Raw genomic sequence first — 24,618 nt, 5'->3', positions numbered from 1 at the left:
AAATCCTTACATGAAAAGAAATTACATGACCAATATTTTGGATTAATTTGGATGTCCATTACTTTCTTTTTTTGCCCTTATTCATTAAAGAAAACATGTCAGCATGATTTTGCATGTTAAAGGGGATATCCAGAACTTAAAAAAAAAATGTGCCTAAGCCCTAACAGGCAGGTAGTTACTAACAGAGGCAACTCCCTGCCTTTTGTACCCGGAGCCGGTCAATGACCGCTCCTGCCGGAAATTCAGCTGCTTCCTGTCAACAGAGCAGCAGTTTCTCTTCCTGTTGACAGGGTGGGACTACCGGTGTCATGCTGATTGACAGCTGACATCCCCCAATTAGGCAGCCACCCAATTAGCTACCTATCAGCTACCCAATTAGGTAGCAAATGCCTTCCTGTTAGTGCTTAGGCAGATTTTTTTTTTTTTAAGTCCCGGATATCCCCTTTAAAGTAAAGGCATAGTCATACTGTCACTATTATACAGATTAAATAGATACCTTTAGTGAAGAAATCAGTGTTTGTTTTTTAATCAGCATTTAAAGTTTAGATGTAATAATAAACTTTAGGTGCATACAGGGCAGCATATTTTCCAGCGGAAAGTAAAACATTTACATGATATAAATGATCAATTTGTGTGAGTAAATCAATGTGGGAGTACACAAGAAATATAGTGACCATAAGATGAAAAACGTATACAGTACATCCATAAGACATACAATTACACATGTTTATCAGGGTAGGTTAGAAGTGCCTGCGCTGACAAGTTCTAACCAGTTGGACTACCTTATCCAAGCCCTTACTATTTATCATGTATATACATTTTTAAATGTTTTTAACAATTCGTTGCCTGTGTTATTTTTTTGCTGTTTACTATCCTTAATAAAAATCTATTAACCTTTATATTGGGTATGCACATATTTTCTTCCCTGCTACTTTTGTCTCCTATACTAATCAGTTTTATAGATTGGGTCATTCCGGACTCAGCGATACCAAATATGTGTACTTTTTTTGTTGTTTATCTTTGTTTTTACATAAATGGGTGTATTTATTGGTGTAATATTTTTTGTTCTTTATTGTTTTTTTGTAATAATGTTTTAAATAGTCTTCTTAACTTTTTTAAACTTTTTTATTTAGTCCCTCTAATGGACTTTAACTGTTATTACTTCGATGACTGGTCTCACGCATTGCAATGCACCAGCACTGCAATGCATGAGACCTGTGCTATTACACAGGCAGATTGCCTGTTAGACCCCGACTCTGGCTGGTCAGTCTAACAGGCCACCTTACCTGGCAGACCAGGTCATTGTTTGACCTCCGGGTGCCATGTCAATCATTGGCTACCCATGATTTCTCTCACTCTCACAACCTTCCAAATGTTGTGATTGCTATCGATCGCAGTATCTGTAGGGTTAATCAGCCAGGGACTGTGCGAGCACCGACCCTGGCTGTTACCGCAGGGGCTCGGCTGTCATTTGAACTGAGCTCCCGGGGCTGATAATGCGGGAAAGTGCTGATATTTCAGCACTTACCGGCGATCACATACTGTGATGGGTCTGTGGGATTGCAGCAACCAGAGAGCAGGTTCATGCATCTATGGCTGGGCCGCTCAGCTGTCAGTGACCACTGTCAGCATGGAGCTGCCATTGTGTGTTTTGACCCAATGACCGTTTTAATCCATAACGGACATATCAAGTCATGATGTGGGAACGGACAACTACTCATGACGTGATATGCCCGTCATTGGTCGTTAAGGGGTTAAAGGGAGTGTGTCACAATTTTTATTATTGGATTAATAATTATTGATTGTGTAATCATGTATTTTTAAAACAAAATGAAATACACTATTTTAACATTTACGTATTTATTTACTGTAACACCTTAACAGAATACAAACTTATGTAGCTTGATGTAAGTAGAATGCAACTACATTTTAGGGTAACGGCTATTAGATTATAATAAGGTCCTATGTTGATTTCAATTTCATTGTACAGGACTGGGGTGTGGGTTACAATATAAATGTTAAAATGCCTCCTAGTTTCAGTTTTAAGCAGAAGTTTGCTCCATTGCTGCTAAATTGTGTTGGAAATTCTAAATCTATTCTGAAATATCACTTGTTAACAATTGTATGAATAAGAAAACTAGCATTACCTGATAGCCAGAGTCATTGCAGGTCATGTAGCACTTGCCACAGTTAATACACATCTCTTCATCAATCAGAGCCACAACTTGTTCTCTTATGTTTAATTCACCATATGATCCAATATACTGCAATGCTCTGCCAATTACATCCTGGAGAAGAAGACAGAGTACATATTAAACTGATTTACTTTTTCTTCTGTAGGGTAATTAAACTGCACACAAAATCACATTAAATGGAAACATGTTCACTTGTGGCTTATTTTAAGAAAATTGACTTAAATTTAACTGCTTAAATGCCATAACTGCAAACAAAGAAGAGGAAACCACAAGCGCCAATTTTACCCAGCCTCCTATCCTGACATGTAGCATAGATATAAAAGCGCTGTCCTTGGTCCTGAAGTCTATTACTGCTATACACTAGCTCCACCAAAGATTGAAATTCTGTAGTCCTAAGTACAGTGATATGAAGCAATCTTTCTATTTTACAAGCTATTGAGCAACCATGGGGATGAGATTTTTATACTAAATATGTAAAAAGTAGAGATGAACAAATGTATTCGAGTGGAATTGAATATTACAAAAATCTGAAGCTGCCAAAATCCAAATTATTTAAAATCGCCTCAGTGTGGATTCAGCACAATGGTGGCCTTTGGGTTCCATTTTTCAGAACCATAAAGGACCCTCAAAAAGTTAAAGAATAAAAAAAAATCTTTATACTCACTTTACCGCACACTTCTGTTGCTCCTCCACTCTGCACTGTCAGCCGTCCAGTTCTCATCATATCTTCTTATCACTGTGTGCACTGAAATCCCCATAGGGTCACGCTGCACGTTGTGATGTCATGATGTTGTGACTTTTCGTGTACTTGTACTGAACTTTCCTGAGCCTCATCAGAGGTAGAAGTTCTGGACTAGTGTGAGAAGGCCCGGAGATCCAGCACTCGCAACAGTGATAAGAAGATACGATGAGAACCGGACAGATGGCGGTGAGGAGTGGAGAGGCCGGAGAGATGAGTGGAAAGGGGAGCATAAGTATTTTTTTATTTTTTACATCTTATGTTTCTTATGTTCTGGAGTCAGATGAGATCCAAAAAAAAATAGGAACATTAAATTTGGGGAAAATAACTTCTCTTCCAATCAAATTTCCCAAGAAAATCTGTGTAAACAGGTGAATTCGAATTGAGCCTGATCTACATAGTAACATAGTTTTTAAGGTTGAAGGAAGACTAAATCCATCTAGTTCAACCCATAGCCTAACATGTTGATCCAGAAGAAGGCAAAAAAAAAACAGGTGGCAAACACTAAGCTCCACATTGGGGAAAAAAATTCCTTCCCGACTCCATACAACAATCAAACTAGTTCCCTGGATGAACGCCCTATCAAGGAATCTAGTATTTATAACTAGTGTTGAGCCACCCCCGTAGTGTTCGAGTTCGGTTCGGTTCGTCGAACACCCGTGTGTTCGCCGAACTGTTCGTCGAACTGTTCGTCGAACACCTTCGAACACCGTTAAAACCAATGGCAGGCAAACAAAAACACATAGAAACACATAGAAAACACCTTCAAAGGTGTCCAAAAGCTGACAAACTGCTCAGAAGACATAACTAACACATGGAAAAGTGACAAGTACATATAGTCATGCGAAAATAAAAGAGGTGGAGGAGTAAAAGAAGGGGGAGACACAGATATAGGCATGTCATGCCCTTCTAAAATCCAAAAAGTGAGAAGCCGACACGGCCAGTCCGCTCCTGCCCGTGCCACCTCCGTGTCGCCGGGTTTGTGCCAGAGCCGCGGTGAACCCTGACGGCCAGCCCCCCTCTCCCAATACTGGTGCCTGTCCGCTGGTGGGTCGAGCGAGCCCCCCTGTGGTGGAGGCAGCTCTAAGCTTTTTAATTTAAATTGTCTCTCTAATTTGAATGAATACACTTTAAATCCATTTACAAGGATCTATTGGAGGGCAAGTCTCATGCCAGCAGCCGCGGTAATTCCAGCTCCAGTAGCGTCCACTAAAGCTGTTGCAGTTAAAAAGCTTTTATAAGGATCGAGCTCGGCTGTCCACCGCAAGGCATCCTACTGCCAGTCCCAGCCCCTATGCCTTGGGGTGCCTCCTGATGCTCTTCACTAAGTATCCCATGGTCCCGAAGCATTTCCTTTGAAAAAATTAAGTGTCTAAACTACAGGTGGTGCAGCTTGCTTAACAGCCGGGATAATCCGCTGACTAGCAGACACTGCTACTAGGCACAAAGTATTTCCTGGGCTAGATGCAGTTAAAAATTTGTAATTATATACTCTCGTTGGATGCTGAGAAAGCATTCCATAGAGTCTCCTGGCACGCCATATATGATTCTCTTAAAAAACTTGGGGTAGGGGTCTAGGGGACCCTTTTATAGCCAAAATCACGGCCCTGTATCGCAATACGTCACCTAGGCTGAAGATAAATGGAACTGTAGCACCCTGAGGGCTCGGTTGCTACAGACGTATTGCACCTCACCCAGAGGTGTGATATCTCACTCTCAGGTAAGGATGGAGTGTGGATCAAGACCCGACACCTGCATGCATTACACCACATTGCCGTGGGGCAGGGCGACCAATATGCCCCTGAGATGGGCACGACAGTCCCTGTCCCTGGCTGGAGTGGGGGGAGGGAACACTGAGGAAGGGGAACCCTGTAGTGCAGGAGCAGGGAGGAAGCAGTTCCTGGGTGCATTGAGAAGGGAGTATAAAAGGTGGGCACCATCTTAGTTCAGTGCAGAGAAGTCTGAGCAGAAGTGGCAGGGAGCAGGGGCTCTGCATGAGCTCTGCTCCGGAGGCGGGCCTAGTAACAGAGGCCCAGGCCTGGAAGAGGGAGAAGGAAGGAAGAGGAGCGGAGAAGGCTCCAGGAACGAGGAATGAAGGGATCCCAGGGGTGCGGACGGGCGAGTCGCCACCGCACGCCCGAATCCACCTGCGTGGAGGGGTCAGGCCAAAGGGGGAGACCGGTCCCCGAACTAGTGGAGGCAGGAAACGACCCTCAGCTAGAAACCGGAGGCTCTGACATTTTATGTGGCGCAGCCCCTCGCTACACCCGCTAGGAAGGCACCACATAGGGTCAGGGAAACTGGCGCCAAGTTTACCAAGAGGAGGCCCGAGGCAGCCGGACAGAAGTGTTGGTAAGAAAGGCCAGACAAAGGACACACAAAGGGGGTCCTGTGAAGTGCTCCAAAGTTATCTGGGATTTGTCTGAGCCCCTCACCTGGTGAGCACAGTACGACGTGGGCAGCCGTTACCTGCAGACGTGGTCTGGATAATAAGAACTGTGAGTAAAGGCCCTGAACTGCATCACTGACTCCGTGTCGTTACTGCTGCTGCCCTGCACCATCACCCCCATCCTCCGCATACACTGCCCTGAGGCTATACTCCTCCCGTGGGGAGTTATGCTACGCTCTGCTGCACCCACAACACCAGCCTCAGCGGTCTGCCCTGTAGCGGCGGTTCACTCTGACCGCAATCCACGGGTGGCGTAGTCGGACATTTAAACATCAAAACCACATAAATAGTTCCGCCACTGGTTTGACCGCCCTGAGCCACGGAACCGGGTCGCCGCCACGAAGACTACAACCACCAGCATCCACCAAAAAGGGTCCGGCTCCGGGTGTCCCAAGGCCCAGGGGGTGCGTCAGAACATTTTCATCACCTTTCACAATCACCAATGGGACAAGGCAGTGATGTCCTCTGTCCCCTCTCTTATACATCCTAGTGACGGAGCACCTGCTCTCATCAATTCGCCATAACCCCAATATTAGGTGGATTGAGGTGGGATGCACCGAGTACAAGTGCTCTCTATTTGCTGATGATGTCCTAGTATATATCACTCAATCACATATATCCATCCATGCTGTTATGGCTGAAATAGATCACTTTGTTACATGGTAAAATTTTAAAATCAATGCAGCGAAGTCTGAGGCCCTCGATGTCTCCCTCCCCAAATCCATATAGGATTCCATCCAGTCCAACTTTCCCTTTGCCTGGCCCTCACAAAGTATCAAATACTTAGGAATTCCTATTCATAGAGACCTCTCCCATCTATGTTATCTTAATTTTGGGCCCTTTATTGAACAACTCCATACAGACCACGGTTGGCAAGTTAGAACTGTAAGATTCACTACGTGAACCACTGGTGTTTTGTGGAAAAGCACATGTACACTGCGTTCCAAATTATTATGCAAAAAGTGTTTAGGAGTGATAAGGGAAGAATTTGTTTGTTTGTCAGTTAAACTCATTGATGGTGATGTGTGTCAGGGCTCTTTATATCACTGTAAGCAATTGCAGACACCTGTGCTAATTAGTTTGGCAGGTGTGTCCAATGAAAGGCAAGACTACTTAAGAAGGCTCTCTCACATTATTAAGCAGCCTACATTTTCTGCCAAAATGGGAAAGAAAAAGGATGTGTCGGCTGCTGAGAAGCAACAAATTGTGTAGTGTTTAGGTCAAGGCATGACTACAATCAACATTGTGCGATGATCAGGATGAAGTGTCTTGGCAATCAAGAAGTATGTAGCTGATTCACAGTACACACGTGTGCGTGCTGATAAGGGCAAATTGAGGACTCTTTCCTACAGGCAATTACGTCAGGTTGAAAGAGCAGCGGCAAAAAAGCCTTGTCATAGCAGCAGACAAGTTTTTGAAGCTGCTTGTGCCTCCAACGTCCCCCGAACAACAAGATGCAGGGTCCTTCAGAGGTTTGCAGCTGTGCATGCGCCATCCTGTCGACCTCCTCTATCCACTTCACACAAGCAGAAACGGCTCCAGTGGGCCAAACATTACATGAAGACTGATTTCAAAACTGTTTTGTTCACGGATGAGTGCCGTGCAGCGCTCGATGGTCCAGATGGATGGAGTGGAGGATGGCTGGTTGATGGACACCCCACGCAAACACGGCTACAGCGCCAACAAGGAGGAGGTGGAGTAATGTTTTTGGCTGGAATCATGGGGATTGAGATTGTCGGCCCCTTTAGGATCCCTGAAGGCGCTAAAGATGAACTCCATAATGCATGTGGATTTTCTCAAACAGCACTTCCTGCCATGGTTCAAGAAGAAGAACCGTGTATTTCACAGCAAGATCATTTTTCTGCATGATAATGCACCATCTCATGCTGCACATAAAACATCTGCATCTCTGGCTGATATGGGCATAAAAGGGGACAAACTTATGGTGTGATCCCCATGCTCCCCTGACCTCTACCCCATTCAGAACCTTTGGAGCATCATTAAAAGGAGTGTCTATGATGGCGGGAGGCAGTTCACATCTAAGCAACAGCTCTGGGAGGGTATTCTGTCCTCATGCAAAACAATTGAAGCAGAAACCATCCAAAACCTGACAAATTCAATGGACGAGAGAGTTCAGAAGCTCCTTTCGAACAAGGGGTCCTATGTGAAAATGTAACATCACCTAGAATAAAGTTTTGAGTTGAAAACTGTTTGATTTCAGTTTCTAACAACCTGCTAATGCTTATAATTTCAAAAATGACCATTTTTTTGGTCTTTGTTAAAATGAAAAGGTTGATCGAAAAGTTTGGGGGATCTAAGAGTGTGGCAACCCAGTAGTCATGATTACTTCGAATTCTGACAATATGAGGGTCATGCTGCAGGTAGTGCAGCAAGAAGGCACTTATGTGCCTTGCGCATCTCGGAGCCCCAAAATTATTTTCCGGGCTAGATGCAGCTAAAAATTATTTTTAATTTTAAATCTGGTGAAGCTTTAGTATAGATGGCCTAATAGGATCAGTGCTGCACACTGCTACAAAGCCCAAATTATTTTCCAGTCAAGATACAGATAAACATGATTAGTAATTTGAAAGCTTAAAATGGTTGGTAGGGTGATTTTAACCAATCATCAAGCTTTTACTCTCCCCAGGATGACACAGGGGTAGAAAAGTCGTTTCGGATCCATGATTTGTTCATCTTTATGAACGTGAGTCTGTCTACATTATCAGTGGAGAGCCGCGTGCGCTTATCTGTCAGCACACCACCAGCAGCGCTGAACACACGTTCAGACAGAACGCTGGCTGCGGGGCATGACAAGATCTCCAAGGCGTAAGTGACTAGCTCCGGCCATTTATCCAGATTGGAAGCCCAAAAAGAGCAAGGGTCCAGTGACAAAGTCGTGGCTTCAATGTTTACTTGGAGATACTCCTGTACCATCGTCTCTAGGCGTTGACTATGTGTCAGACTTCTTGTCTCCTGTGGCCTTGCAAAGGATGGGCTAAAAAAGTGGTGAAATGATTCCGCAAAATTGATGTTACCAGCAGATACTGTGGTTCTGTTACGGTTTGAGTGCTGAACACTTGACGGTGCCGCGGTTGGCAAGTTGGAACTGTGAGATTCACTACGTGCACCACTGGTATTTTGTGGAAAAGCACATGTAAGATTCTGCAACAGACTCTGCTGATACTCCTGCATGCGTGCATCCCTTTCTATGGCAGGAATAATTTCTGCAAATTTACTTTTGTACCGGGGATCTAACAGTGTGGCAACCCAGTAGTCAGGATTATTTCTAATTCTCACAATTTGAGGGTCATGTTGCAGGTAGTGCAGCAAGAAGGCACTCATGTGTGTTGCGCATCCAGGAGCACCAAGTCCCTGTTGTGTTGGTGGCGAGGTAACAATCATGCTTCCTTCCTCTGTCCTCTCCCCCCAACCTCGCACAACAGAAATGTGATCAAGGTCTCCCTCATCTGATGAGTCTTCCATCAGTTCGTCCTCCACTTCTTCCTGGGCTCCTGCACCTTCCTCACTAGTTTAGCTGCTACCATGCGCCCTGGTAAAACCATCTCCCCCACCCTCACATGCCTGCCGCCTTGGTGCGGCCGACCGTCTGGACCTTGCAGATGTTAGCCCTTCCGCATACAACTCCTCCTCCTCTACTTCCTCCACCTCCTCTTGTGCCACCACCTGACTCCAAATTCTGTTTAACATGTGCTCCAGCATGTAAATCACCGGAATAGTCATGCTGATAATGGCATCGTCAGCACTAAACATCTTCGTCGCCATTTCAAAACTGTGCAGAAGGGTGCATAGGTCCCTGATCTGAGACCACTCCTCCAGCGTGATTTGCCCCACCTCTGAATCTCGTTGGCCCAGGCTATACGTCAGAACGTATTGCACCAGGGCTTGTCGGTGCTGCCACAGTCGCTGCAACATGTGCAGAGTTGAATTCCACCGGGTAGGCACATCGCATTTTAGCCGGTGAAGTGGCAGGCCCAACGACTTCTGTAGAGATGTAAGTCGCTGAGCTGCGGGATGCGAACGGCGGAAGTGAGCACACAGCGACCGTGCCCTCTGCAGAAGGCCATCTAGTCTGGGATAGTGGGCTAAAAATTGCTGGACAACCAGGTTCAACACGTGAGCCATACAAGGCACGTGTGGGACATTGCCCCGGCGAAGGGCCGCACCCAGGTTTGCAGCATTGTCGCACACGGCCTTCCCTGGTTTCAGGTCCAGTGGAGACAACCATTCATGAAATTGGTTCTCCAGAGCTGACCACAACTCCTCAGCTGTGTGACTCACATTTCCCAGACATTTCAATGTAAAAACCGCCTGATGACGTTGAGCCCTACTGCCAGCATAGTAAGGAGGTGTGCAGGATCCCTTCTGCGCAGTTAGAAAGCTTGTGGCATGACCAGACAGGCTTTGGGTGCAGGTGGAAGACCGAGAGGAGGTTGAGGAGGCAGAAGCAGTGGAGGAACTTTGACATAAAGAGGATTGACGCACAACTCGTGGGGACGGCAAGACTTGGACAGCAGCCCCTTGTCCTGCTGTCACCATAGTTACCCAGTGCCCAGTCAGCGACATGTAACGCCCCTGTCCATGCCTACTCGTCCAAGTGTCTGTGGTGAAATGCACCCTGTCACACACAGAGTTTCTCAAAGAAGCGGTGATGTTATGTGCGACATGCTGGTGGAGCGCAGGCACACCTTTCTTTGAGAAGTAGTGCCGACTGGGCATCTGGTACTGGGGCACTGCGACGGACATAAGGTCTCGAAAATCCTCTGTGTCCACCAGGCGGAAAGGCAGCATTTCTGTAGCCAAGAGCTTGCAGATGGTGAAATTCAACCTCTTAGCTTTCTCATGGCTAGGAGGAAATGGTCTTTTACTTGTCCACATCTGAGGGACCGAGGGCTGGCTATTGTGCTTAGACGGGGTTGATAAGGGTGTCCCCGGCAAACTGCCGGTCTGTGAGGAAGATGCAGGCGGACATGTTAGGTTGCCTTGATCCAAAGGTGGTGCTATCGATGTCGGACAGCGCTCAACACCAGCTGGTGTTACCACCTCCAAAGAAAATGATGACCTGCCAATCACGCTGGCTGTTGCGGGTAAAGAGGTGGCAGGTCTGTGCCCCAAAACAGGTGTGATTGCTGTCCCCCCAGTCACAAAGGATGAAGAGGCCGCGGATGCACAAGATATGGCAGACGGTGGTTGGCCCGGCCGGCTAGGCCGCATTGTAGCACACTGAGCTTCCCACTGCAACTTATGCTTCATGTCCATGTGCCGGTTCATGCATGAAGTACTCAAACTATGTATTTTTTGGCCTCTACTTAGCTTTTGCTGACAAATGTTACAGATAACACGAGTTGGGTCATCTTTATCGATCTGAAAAAATGCCCAGGCTATGCAAGGCTTGGCACCCATGCGACCTGAAGAGCCACCACGACTTGTGGTGAGAGGCAGAGTTGTGTTTGAGGATGCAGTTGTTGACGTGCTTCCAGTACTACGTCTCTGTCCAGGAAGGCGCAACCTGACCTCGTCGTCACTAGCATCTTCCTCCACCTCCTCTGCTGACCTCATCTCTTGGCTGACTGTGGGTTGACAGTAAGTGGGATCTCCGACCTCATCATCATCACCCTGTGCGTTATCACACCCGTCGTCCTCAGAGCCAACCTGTTCCTGCCCTGACAAAAAACTAAAGTTGTCGCTCCAATCAGGTATTTGAGTCTTATCATTGTCTTCCTCATTGTCTCCACCAACAGGAGTTACAGTTTGGGAATGAGGGTCTACATTATGGTCAGAACCTTCTGCGTCTGGTCCTGGATCCGACTCATAAAGATTCTGGGCATCAGTGCAGATCATTTCCTCGTCTGGATTCACAGAATCGCTGGAGTCGACCTCTGATTCCCAGGCTATAGTATGAGTAAACAGCTCTGCAGACTCAACCATCTGTTCTACCTCATACTCAGACGGGCAGCTGGAGATTTGGGAGCTGTGAGGAAGCAAGTGCGATTTGGGTGACACCTTTGAGGACTGGAGTATTTGTGATGTTGAAGTTGATGTGGAGGAGAGCCCACTTAAAGGAGCACTTGATATCCGTTGAAGCACCTGCTGTTTTTGTGCCTCATCTGGAATTTGTAGTGATTGGCGTGGCCGTAAGAAAGGGATCTTATCACATTGTCCGCTAAAAGAAGTAGACATTTTAGTTTGGCTGGAAGATGGTCTTTCTTCTGCAGATGTTACTGTTGCTTTAACACCTACCCCATGGACACAACCTTTTTTCCCCTTCCCAACACGCCTATTCCCCTTTCCACCAGCAGCAGGCCTTTTTCCACTCATTTTGGTGGTTAACTAATTCACAACTCTGGAGTTGTTTGCACAAAAAAACAATGGATGGTAACCGAGCAGAGCTGAGTGGCCAAACTGTGGTATTAGGCCAAAACTATTGGCTGGGTTAGATGCAGAAAAAAATTATTTTGAATTTGCAACCTGATGGAGGTCAGTATAGATGGATTAATAGAACAAGACCCACACACAGCTAGAAGCCCAATATTTTTTCAGAGGTAGATGCAGGAAAAAAATATATTCAGTTTGCAACCTGATGGAGGTCAGTATAGATGGACTAATACAACAAGTCCCACACACAGCTAGAAGCCCAAATATTTTTTTCAGAGGTACTGTAGATGCAGATAAAAATTAGTTTTAATTTGCAACCTGATGGAGGTCAGTATAGATGGACTAATAGAGAAAGTCCGACACACTACTAGAAGGCCAAATATTTTTTCAGAGGTAGATGCAGAAAAAAATATATTCAGTTTGCAACCTGATGGAGGTCAGTATAGATGGACTAATAGAGAAAGTCTGACACACTACTAGAAGGCCAAATATTTTTTCAGAGCTAGATGCAGAAAAAAATTATATTCAGTTTGCAACCTGATGGAGGTCAGTATAGATGGATTAATAGAACAAGACCCACACACAGCTAGAAGCCCAATATTTTTTCAGAGGTAGATGCAGAAAAAAATATATTCAGTTTGCAACCTGATGGAGGTCAGTATAGATGGACTAATACAACATGTCCCACACACAGCTAGAAGCCCAATATTTTTTCAGAGGTAGATGCAGAAAAAAATATATTCAGTTTGCAACCTGATGGAGGTCAGTATAGATGGACTAATACAACAAGTCCCACACACAGCTAGAAGCCCAAATATTTTTTCAGAGGTACTGTAGATGCAGATAAAAATTAGTTTTAATTTGCAACCTGATGGAGGTCAGTATAGATGGACTAATAGAGAAAGTCCGACACACTACTAGAAGGCCAAATATTTTTTCAGAGGTAGATGCAGAAAAAAATATATTCAGTTTGCAACCTGAAAGAGGTCAGTATAGATGGACTAATAGAGAAAGTCCGACACACTACTAGAAGGCCAAATATTTTTTCAGAGCTAGATGCAGAAAAAAATTATATTCAGTTTGCAACCTGATGGAGGTCAGTATAGATGGACTAATACAACAAGTCCCACACACAGCTAGAAGCCCAATATTTTTTCAGAGGTAGATGCAGAAAAAAATATATTCAGTTTGCAACCTGATGGAGGTCAGTATAGATGGACTAATACAACAAGTCCCACACACAGCTAGAAGCCCAATATTTTTTCAGAGGTAGATGCAGAAAAAAATATATTCAGTTTGCAACCTGATGGAGGTCAGTATAGATGGACTAATACAACAAGTCCCACACACAGCTAGAAGCCCAAATATTTTTTCAGAGGTACTGTGGATGCAGATAAAAATTAGTTTTAATTTGCAACCTGATGGACGTCAGTATAGATGGACTAATAGAGAAAGTCCGACACACTACTAGAAGGCCAAATATTTTTTCAGAGCTAGATGCAGAAAAAAATTATATTCAGTTTGCAACCTGATGGAGGTCAGTATAGATGGATTAATAGAACAAGACCCACACACAGCTAGAAGCCCAATATTTTTTCAGAGGTAGATGCAGAAAAAAATATATTCAGTTTGCAACCTGATGGAGGTCAGTATAGATGGACTAATACAACCAGTCCCACACACAGCTAGAAGCCCAATATTTTTTCAGAGGTAGATGCAGAAAAAAATATATTCAGTTTGCAACCTGATGGAGGTCAGTATAGATGGACTAATACAACAAGTCCCACACACAGCTAGAAGCCCAAATATTTTTTCAGAGGTACTGTAGATGCAGATAAAAATTAGTTTTAATTTGCAACCTGATGGAGGTCAGTATAGATGGACTAATAGACAAAGTCCGACACACTACTAGAAGGCCAAATATTTTTTCAGAGCTAGATGCAGAAAAAAATTATATTCAGTTTGCAACCTGATGGAGGTCAGTATAGATGGATTAATAGAACAAGACCCACACACAGCTAGAAGCCCAATATTTTTTCAGAGGTAGATGCAGAAAAAAATATATTCAGTTTGCAACCTGATGGAGGTCAGTATAGATGGACTAATACAACAAGTCCCACACACAGCTAGAAGCCCAATATTTTTTCAGAGGTAGATGCAGAAAAAAATATATTCAGTTTGCAACCTGATGGAGGTCAGTATAGATGGACTAATACAACAAGTCCCACACACAGCTAGAAGCGCAAATATTTTTTCAGAGGTACTGTAGATGCAGATAAAAATTAGTTTTAATTTGCAACCTGATGGAGGTCAGTATAGATGGACTAATAGAGAAAGTCCGACACACTACTAGAAGGCCAAATACTTTTTCAGAGCTAGATGCAGAAAAAAATTATATTCAGTTTGCAACCTGATGGAGGTCAGTATAGATGGACTAATAGAGAAAGTCCGACACACTACTAGAAGGCCAAATATTTTTTCAGAGCTAGATGCAGAAAAAAATTATATTCAGTTTGCAACCTGATGGAGGTCAGTATAGATGGATTAATAGAACAAGACCCACACACAGCTAGAAGCCCAATATTTTTTCAGAGGTAGATGCAGGAAAAAAATATATTCAGTTTGCAACCTGATGGAGGTCAGTATAGATGGACTAATACAACAAGTCCCACACACAGGTAGAAGCCCAAATATTTTTTCAGAGGTACTGTAGATGCAGATAAAAATTAGTTTTAATTTGCAACCTGATGGAGGTCAGTATAGATGGACTAATAGAATGATGCTATGCCCAAAAGATTTTACTTCACTAGGTGCAGTAAAAAAATTGGTATTCTATACACAGGTGGTATATCTTGCAACACAGATAGGCTACTCCACTGACTAACACACTCTGCAATAGGCCAAAAAGGATTAGCTTTGCTAGATTCAGCCAAATGCTGTGAAAAAAACTTGCACAGCACTGGCACAGACCTGCCTGGCAAAAACTGATAGGAACTGATGTAACCTAGTCCTGAAAAGGACTCCAATTACAATTAGTCTTTACTTCCACAACCTATCTATTTAAGAGCACAGACCTCCCTGATAAAAGTCGTAGGAAAGGCTGTAACCTAGTCCTTAAAAGGACTGCAATCACAACTATTCCCTACTCCCAAGCTATCTGTATATTTGTGCGAAAATTGGCTTGAAATTAACAAGGTATAGCGCACACAGCAACAGCGGTGCCGTCTAACACGCAGCTGCAGCAGTGAGAAAATGGTGGCGACGGGGAAAATGGCTTGGTCTTAAAGGGCAAGGACATGTGACATACACTGCCAATGACACATGCCCTTGCTTGTGTGAAAAAAAGCACTTCGCTCCGTGTGTGCGCTGCTGATAGGCTGACAGATTGCACCTCCCCACTGCAAATGCGGGAAAGAGAAAAAAAAATGGAGATCTTCATTGTTCCTGCAGAGATCCATCCCCTGCCCCTCCCCCCACCCCGCTGTACACTCAAACTGCGTATTAACATTAATTTTCATCATTACTGAGAAAAAATCCAGTTATGATTTTGGTGCACGAACAGTTATCGAACATAACCTCGAACAGCCGAATTTTTCTCAAATTGTTCGTGTTCGCCGAACGGCTCGAACACCGCCCAAAACAGCTCGAATTTGAGATTGGCGAACAGTTCGAGTAGAACAACGCTCATCTCTACTCATGTGTGTTGCGCATCCAGGAGCACCAAGTCCCTGTTGTGTTGGTGGCGAGGTAACAATCATGCTTCCTTCCTCTGTCCTCTCCCCCCAACCTCGCACAACAGAAATGTGATCAAGGTCTCCCTCATCTGATGAGTCTTCCATCAGTTCGTCCTCCACTTCTTCCTGGGCTCCTGCACCTTCCTCACTAGTTTGGCTGCTACCATGCGCCCTGGTAAAACCATCTCCCCCACCCTCACATGCCTGCCGCCTTGGTGCTGCCGACCGTCTGGACCTTGCAGATGTTAGCCCTTCCGCATACAACTCCTCCTCCTCTACTTCCTCCACCTCCTCTTGTGCCACCACCTGACTCCGAATTCTGTTTAACATGTGCTCCAGCAAGTAAATCAACGGAATAGTCATGCTGATAATGGCATCGTCAGCACTAAACATCTTCGTCGCCATTTCAAAACTGTGCAGAAGGGTGCATAGGTCCCTGATCTGAGACCACTCCTCCAACGTGATTTGCCCCACCTCTGAATCTCGTTGGCCCAGGCTATAGGTCAGAACGTATTGCACCAGGGCTTGTCGGTGCTGCCACAGTCGCTGCAACATGTGCAGAGTTGAATTCCACCGGGTAGGCACATCGCATTTTAGCCGGTGAAGTGGCAGGCCCAACGACTTCTGTAGAGATGTAAGTCGCTGAGCTGCGGGATGCGAACGGCGGAAGTGAGCACACAGCGATCGTGCCCTCTGCAGAAGGCCATCTAGTCTGGGATAGTGGGCTAAAAATTGCTGGACAACCAGGTTCAACACGTGAGCCATACAAGGCACGTGTGTGACATTGCCCCGGCGAAGGGCCGCACCCAGGTTTGCAGCATTGTCGCACACGGCCTTCCCTGGTTTCAGGTCCAGTGGAGACAACCATTCATGAAATTGGTTCTCCAGAGCTGACCACAACTCCTCAGCTGTGTGACTCACATTTCCCAGACATTTCAATGTAAAAACCGCCTGATGACGTTGAGCCCTACTGCCAGCATAGTAAGGAGGTGTGCAGGATCCCTTCTGCGCAGTTAGAAAGCTTGTGGCATGACCAGACAGGCTTTGGGTGCAGGTGGAAAACCGAGAGGAGGTTGAGGAGGCAGAAGCAGTGGAGGAACTTTGACATAAAGAGGATTGACGCACAACTCGTGGGGACGGCAAGACTTGGACAGCAGCCCCTTGTCCTGCTGTCACCATAGTTACCCAGTGCCCAGTCAGCGACATGTAACGCCCCTGTCCATGCCTACTCGTCCAAGTGTCTGTGGTGAAATGCACCCTGTCACACACAGAGTTTCTCAAAGAAGCGGTGATGTTGTGTGCGACATGCTGGTGGAGCGCAGGCACACCTTTCTTTGAGAAGTAGTGCCGACTGGGCATCTGGTACTGGGGCACTGCAACGGACATAAGGTCTCGAAAATCCTCTGTGTCCACCAGGCGGAAAGGCAGCATTTCTGTAGCCAAGAGCTTGCAGATGGTGAAATTCAACCTCTTAGCTTTCTCATGGCTAGGAGGAAATGGTCTTTTACTTGTCCACATCTGAGGGACCGAGGGCTGGCTATTGTGCTTAGACGGGGTTGATAAGGGTGTCCCCGGCAAACTGCCGGTCTGTGAGGAAGATGCAGGCGGACATGTTAGGTTGCCTTGATCCAAAGGTGGTGCTATCGATGTCGGACAGCGCTCAACACCAGCTGGTGTTATCACCTCCAAAGAAAATGATGACCTGCCAATCACGCTGGCTGTTGCGGGTAAAGAGGTGGCAGGTCTGCGCCCCAAAACAGGTGTGACTGCTGTCCCCCAAGTCACAGAGGATGAAGAGGCCGCGGATGCACAAGATATGGCAGACGGTGGATGGCCCGGCCGGCTAGGCCGCATTGTAGCACACTGAGCTTCCCACTGCAACTTATGCTTCATGTCCATGTGCCGGTTCATGCATGAAGTACTCAAACTATGTATTTTTTGGCCTCTACTTAGCTTTTGCTGACAAATGTTACAGATAACACGAGTTGGGTCATCTTTATCGATCTGAAAAAATGCTCAGGCTATGCAAGGCTTAGCACCCATGCGACCTGAAGAGCCACCACGACTTGTGGTGAGAGGCAGAGTTGTGTTTGAGGATGCAGTTGTTGACGTGCTTCCAGTACTACGTCTCTGTCCAGGAAGGCGCAACCTGACCTCGTTGTCACTAGCATCTTCCTCCACCTCCTCTGCTGACCTCATCTCTTGGCTGACTGTGGGTTCACAGTAAGTGGGATCTCCAACCTCATCATCATCACCCTGTGCGTTATCACACCCGTCGTCCTCAGAGCCAACCTGTTCCTGCCCTGACAAAAAACTAAAGTTGTCGCTCCAATCAGGTATTTGAGTCTTATCATCGTTTTCCTCATTGTCTCCACCAACAGGAGTTACAGTTTGGGAATGAGGGTCTACATTATGGTCAGAACCTTCTGCGTCTGGTCCTGGATCCGACTCATAAAGATTCTGGGCATCAGTGCAGATCATTTCCTCGTCTGGATTCACAGAAGCGCTGGAGTCGACCTCTGATTCCCAGGCTATAGTATGAGTAAACAGCTCTGCAGACTCAACCATCTGTTCTACCTCATACTCAGACGGGCAGCTGGAGATTTGGGAGCTGTGAGGAAGCAAGTGCGATTGGGGTGACACCTTTGAGGACTGGAGTATTTGTGATGTTGAAGTTGATGTGGAGGAGAGCCCACTTAAAGGAGCAGTTGATATCCGTTGAAGCACCTGCAGTTTTTGTGCCTCATCTGGAATTTGTAGTGATTGGCGTGGCCGTAAGAAAGGGATCTTATCACATTGTCCGCTAAAAGAAGTAGACATTTTAGTTTGGCTGGAAGATGGTCTTTCTTCTGCAGATGTTACTGTTGTTTTAACACCTACCCCACGGACACAACCTTTTTTCCCCTTCCCAACATGCCTATTCCCCTTTCCACCAGCAGCAGGCCTTTTTCCACTCATTTTGGTGGTTAACTAATTCACAACTCGGGAGTTGTTTGCACAAAAAAACAATGGATGGGAACCGAGCAGAGCTGAGTGGCCAAACTGTGGTATTAGGCCAAAACTATTGGCTGGGTTAGATGCAGAAAAAAATTATATTCAATTTGCAACCTGATGGAGGTCTGTATAGATGGATTAATAGAACAAGTCCCACACACAGCTAGAAGCCCAATATTTTTTCAGAGGTAGATGCAGAAAAAAATATATTCAGTTTGCAACCTGATGGAGGTCTGTATAGATGGATTAATAGAACAAGTCCCACACACAGCTAGAAGCCCAATATTTTTTCAGAGGTAGATGCAGAAAAAAATATATTCAGTTTTCAACCTGATGGAGGTCAGTATAGATGGACTAATACAACAAGTCCCACACACAGCTAGAAGCCCAATATTTTTTCAGAGGTAGATGCAGAAAAAAATATATTCAGTTTGCAACCTGATGGAGGTCTGTATAGATGGATTAATAGAACAAGTCCCACACACAGCTAGAAGCCCAATATTTTTTCAGAGGTAGATGCAGAAAAAAATATATTCAGTTTGCAACCCGATGGAGGTCTGTATAGATGGATTAATAGAAGAAGTCCCACACACAGCTAGAAGCCCAATATTTTTTCAGAGGTAGATGCAGAAAAAAATATATTCAGTTTGCAACCTGATGGAGGTCAGTATAGATGGACTAATACAACAAGTCCCACACACAGCTAGAAGCCCAATATTTTTTCAGAGGTAGATGCAGAAAAAAATATATTCAGTTTGCAACCTGATGGAGGTCTGTATAGATGGATTAATAGAACAAGTCCCACACACAGCTAGAAGCCCAATATTTTTTCAGAGGTAGATGCAGAAAAAAAATATATTCAGTTTGCAACCTGATGGAGGTCTGTATAGATGGATTAATAGAACAAGTCCCACACACAGCTAGAAGCCCAATATTTTTTCAGAGGTAGATGCAGAAAAAAATATATTCAGTTTGCGACCTGATGGAGGTCAGTATAGATGGACTAATACAACAAGTCCAACACACAGCTAGAAGCCCAATATTTTTTCAGAGGTAGATGCAGAAAAAAATATATTCAGTTTGCAACCTGATGGAGGTCAGTATAGATGGACTAATACAACAAGTCCCACACACAGCTAGAAGCCCAATATTTTTTCAGAGGTAGATGCAGAAAAAAATTATATTCAGTTTGCAACCTGATGGAGGTCTGTATAGATGGATTAATAGAACAAGTCCCACACACAGCTAGAAGCCCAATATTTTTTCAGAGGTAGATGCAGAAAAAAATATATTCAGTTTACAACCTGATGGAGGTCTGTATAGATGGATTAATAGAACAAGTCCCACACACAGCTAGAAGCCCAATATTTTTTCAGAGGTAGATGCAGAAAAAAATATATTCAGTTTGCAACCTGATGGAGGTCTGTATAGATGGATTAATAGAACAAGTCCCACACACAGCTAGAAGCCCAATATTTTTTCAGAGGTAGATGCAGAAAAAAATATAATCAGTTTGCAACCTGATGGAGGTCTGTATAGATGGATTAATAGAACAAGTCCCACACACAGCTAGAAGCCCAATATTTTTTCAGAGCTAGATGCAGAAAAAAATTATATTCAATTTGCAACCTGATGGACGTCAGTATAGATGGACTAATAGAATGATGCTATGCCCAAAAGATTTTACTTCACTAGGTGCAGTAAAAAAATTGGTATTGTATACACAGGTGGTATATCTTGCAACACAGATAGGCTACTCCACTGACTAACACACTCTGCAATAGGCCAAAAAGGATTAGCTTTGCTAGATTCAGCCAAATGCTGTGAAAAAAACTTGCACAGCACTGGCACAGACCTGCCTGGCAAAAACTGATAGGAACTGATGTAACCTAGTCCTGAAAAGGACTCCAATTACAATTAGTCTTTACTCCCACAATCTATCTATTTAAGAGCACAGACCTGCCTGATAAAAGTCGTAGGAAATGCTGTAACCTAGTCCTTAAAAGGACTGCAATCACAACTATTCCCAACTATTTGCAGCAGCTGCCTGAGACTGGCCACTAAACGTGAGCTTGTCGTCCACCAATACACCCAGGTCTTTTTCAGTTACAGTTTTGCCCAGTGTTTTACAATTAAGCATATAATTATACATTTTATTTCCTCTGCCAAAGTGCATTACCTTACATTTATCCCCATTAAAGCTCATTTGCCATTTATCAGCCCAAGCTTCTAGTTTACAAAGATCCTCCTGCAATATAAAATTGTCCTCCTCTGTATTGATTACCCTGCAGAGTTTAGTGTCATCTGCAAATATTGAAATAATACTATGTATGCACCCTACAAGGTCATTAATAAATATGTTAAAAAGAAGGGGGCCCAATACTGACCCCTGTGGTACCCCACTGTTAACTGAGACCCAGTCTAAGAGTTTTCCATTAATAACCACCCTTTGTTTCCTATCACTGAGCCAATTCTTAACCCACATACATATATTTTCCCCTATCCCCATTGTTCTCATTTTATGTATCAACCTTTTGTGTGGAACCGTATCAAAAGCTTTTGAAAAGTCCATATACACAACATCCACTGCATTTCCTTGGTCCAGTCCAGAACTTGCCTCCTCATAAAAACTGATCAGACTAGTTTGACAGGAACGGTCCCTCGTAAACCCATGTTGATATTGGGTCATGAGTAGTGTTGAGCATTCCGATACTGAAATATCGGGTATCGGCCGATATTCGCGGTATTGGAATTCCGATACTTAATTCCGATACTTTTACAATATCGAATACCGGAATCGGAAGTTCCCATAATGCCTGCGCTCTGCAGTGTCTCTGAAGGATGACAAGCTGGATGGCAGCGCTCAGCTGAGATCCAGCCTGTCATCAGAATGCCATCTCACCTTGGGAGAATTCTCCTGATCGTTTAAAAGCCGGCGGGCGGTAAAAAGCCGCCGGCTTTTAAACAATCACACAGCCCCATACTGCTTCCCCGCAGCCTACCACCCCGATCCTCCGCTCCCCTCGCCACCTCCCATCCCGATCGTAAGTTAGGACCGGGCGGGGAGCGCAGCACCAAGGAGCAGGGAGCGAAGGACCCGGGTGGGGAAGCCGGCAGTGAAAAGACTTCACCGCCGGCTTTCCCGTTCTGTGCTGCGCTTTCCCGCCGGTTATTTCAAATGAACAGCTGAGGTATCAGGTGATGCTGATCAGCTGTTCATTTGAAGTCGCCGCGGTGCCCTCAGAGGGTTCACGTGAGTTCATGCTTGACTGCATTGCATGAACTCACATGAACTTTCCCACGGCGGCACAGGTCAGCCTCACCTCCCAGACGATCAGCCCGTCATGATTGGTGTGTGTGGGTGTCTGTGCGCGGTGTCTGCGAGTGTGTGCGGAGTGTCTGTGCGTGTGTCTGCGAGTGTGTGCGGTGTCTGTGCGATGTCTGCGGGTGTGTGCGTGCAGGCAGACATAGGCCGATGTGACACTACTACTCCCATCGGCCTATGTCTGTCCCCCATCCACTCGTGCCAGCAGGATCAGCTCGATGGGAGCAGTAGTTCCCATCAGCCTGATCCTGCTATTTAAATTGCCCTACTGTGTCCCCAATAAATTTTAAATACATTTCATTGGTGGCCAGTGGTTACCTAAAATAAATTAGTTTATACATTACCTGTCCCCGCCGATCGCCACCTAAAATAAAGTAAAACATAAAAAACTACACCTATACTCACCTAGACACCTAATTCCCTGAAGCCATCGATCTCCTGTAATAAAATATAAAATAATAAACCACAACCTTATCCTTACCCCTCCGTAGTAGTCCACGAGTGTCCCACGATGATCTCCAGTTTAGAGCAGCCACATAGAATGTGACCGCTCTGAACCACTGCCGCCGCTAGAATGATGGGGCCGTAAAGCAGCCCCGTCATTGCATAAGCGGGTTCGCCGGAGTTCAGGCAGCGCTGCTCCGGTTAGCTCCTTTACGGCCCTGCTGTATCGTGAGAAATTCCCACAGTACAGCAGTGCCGTAAAGGAGGTTTCCGGAGCTGCGCTGCCTGAATGCACTGCGGTGACCTCAGTCAGTGGCTCCTGCTGCCGGGAGCGGACGTGTTCCCGGCAGTGTGAGCTTACAGCAGCCATGCATAGCTGTCACCATCTCCAGATGTGACAGCTGTGCATGGGAGATCAGCGCAGGAACGTGGACAGGTAACTATTTTTTTTTAGTAAACTAAGAATTAAATAAAATTGTGTGTTTTATTTCAAATAAATTATTTTTTTCTGGGTGTAGTGTGTTTTTTCTTTTTAACACTTTTTAGGTTAGTAATGGGGGTGTCTTAAAGACGCCCATCATTACTAACCAGGGCTTCATGGCAGCTGGCGCTGACATGAACCCCACCACTATTACCCCCTGCCACCGCACTGGGCAGCGTGGAAGAGCGAGGCTAAGTGCCAGAGTTGGCGCATCCTATGGATGCGCCATTTCTGGGGCGGCTGACGGCTGGTGTTTCTAGCCTGGGAGGGGGCCAATATTCATGGCACCCTTCCTGGGCTATTAATATCAGCCCCCAGCTGTCCGCCTAGCCCTTGCTAGCTATTAAATAGGGGGTACCCCACGTCATTTTTTGGGGGGGGTCCCCCATTTTAATAGCTATTAAAGGCTAGGTATTCAGCTGGGGGCTGATATTAGTAGCCTGGGAAGCTCCGTGGGTATTACCCACTTCCCAGGCTTCAAACATCTGCCCCAGCCGTCTGCTTAACCTCCGCTAGAGCCTAAAATTATGGGGGATCCCACACCAATTTTTTTTTAATTAAATCCTTTATTTTAACACTAAATTACATTTGAGGAGTTAATAAAGATGCAGTCCCTTAATTATTATTTATTTTTTAATTAATTTTTCCCAAAAATTTTGACGTGGGCTTTGCCATATTTTTGTATGCCAGCCAGGTACAGCATCCAGCTTCTATGAACGCGCCATTTTCCGGGGTAGCTGCGGACTGCAATTTGCACCGGGGGGGGGGGCAGAAAGCTTGGGCCTCCCTGAGCTGCAGATTCCAGCCCCCAGCTGCCTAGTTGTACCTGGCTGGACACACAAATAGGGAGAAGCCCTACGTATTTTTTTTTTCAATTATTTCATGAAATTCATGAAATAATAAAGAAAAAAAGGGCTTCCCTATATTGTTGTGTCCGGCCAGGTACAAATAGGCAGCTGGTGGTTGGGCGCAGCCCGTTCCTGCCTGCTGTACCTGGCTGGACACAAATATAGTGCGAAGCCCCACGTCAATTTTTTTTAAATTATTTCAGGAAATTCATGAAATAATTAAAAAAAAATTGATGTGGGGCTTCGCCCTATATTTGTGTCCAGCCAGGTACAGCAGGCAGGAACGGGCTGCGCCCAACCACCAGCTGCCTATTTGTACCTGGCCGGACACAACAATATAGGGAAGCCCTTTTTTTAAAAAATTATTTCATGAAATAATTAAAAAAAAATTGACGCGGGGCTTCGCACTATATTTGTGTCCAGCCAGGTACAGCAGGCAGGAACGGGCTGCCCCCAACCACCAGCTGCCTATTTGTACCTGGTTGGACACAACAATATAGGGAAGCCCTTTTTTTCTTAATTATTTCATGAATTTCATGAAATAATTAAAAAAAAAATACGTGGGGCATCGCCCTATTTTTGTGTCCAGCCAGGTACAACTAGGCAGATGGGGGCTGGAATCCGCAGCGCAGGGAGGCCCAAGCTTTCTGGGCCCCACCCGCTGCAAATTGCAGTCCGCAGCCACCCCGGAAAATGGCGCGTTCATAGAAGCGCCATCTTCTGGCGCTGTACCCAACTCATCCAGGGCCCTGGTGCGGTGGCTCACTGGGTAATAAAGGGGTTAAGGCCAGCTTGGCATTATCAGCTGGCCCTAAGCCCGAAATTCATGGGGTCACGCCAATATTAGACATGACCACCATGAATTTCTTGTAAAATATTTAAAAAAAACACAACACCCAGAAAAAAGTCCTTTAATTGAAATAAACACACAATTCTTTATTGTTCTAAATTAAACTCTACTTACCATCACGCCCATTCCAGCTGAAGCCAACGATCTCCTGCAATAAAAGTAAAAT

At 45.2% G+C, this 24,618-nt stretch overlaps 1 protein-coding gene across 1 annotated transcript in view; it reads right to left on the bottom strand.

The window, feature by feature from the left end:
* Window positions 1–24,618, bottom strand: part of DPYD (dihydropyrimidine dehydrogenase) — a 2,479,659-nt gene that overhangs the window by 779 nt on the left and 2,454,262 nt on the right. The window contains exon 22 of the mRNA XM_073643235.1: window positions 2,148–2,288. Coding sequence (XP_073499336.1) covers window positions 2,148–2,288 — 141 coding nt within the window. The remainder of the gene's footprint in view (window positions 1–2,147; window positions 2,289–24,618) is intronic.

The sequence above is a fragment of the Phyllobates terribilis genome, unplaced genomic scaffold (genome assembly GCF_046119375.1).
Source record: "Phyllobates terribilis strain yellow unplaced genomic scaffold, ASM4611937v1 Scaffold_8__6_contigs__length_399053987, whole genome shotgun sequence".
Classification (NCBI taxonomy): Eukaryota; Metazoa; Chordata; class Amphibia; order Anura; family Dendrobatidae; genus Phyllobates; species Phyllobates terribilis.
Note: the sequence above shows the minus strand (reverse complement) of the source record. Positions and strands in the feature narration are given on the sequence as shown.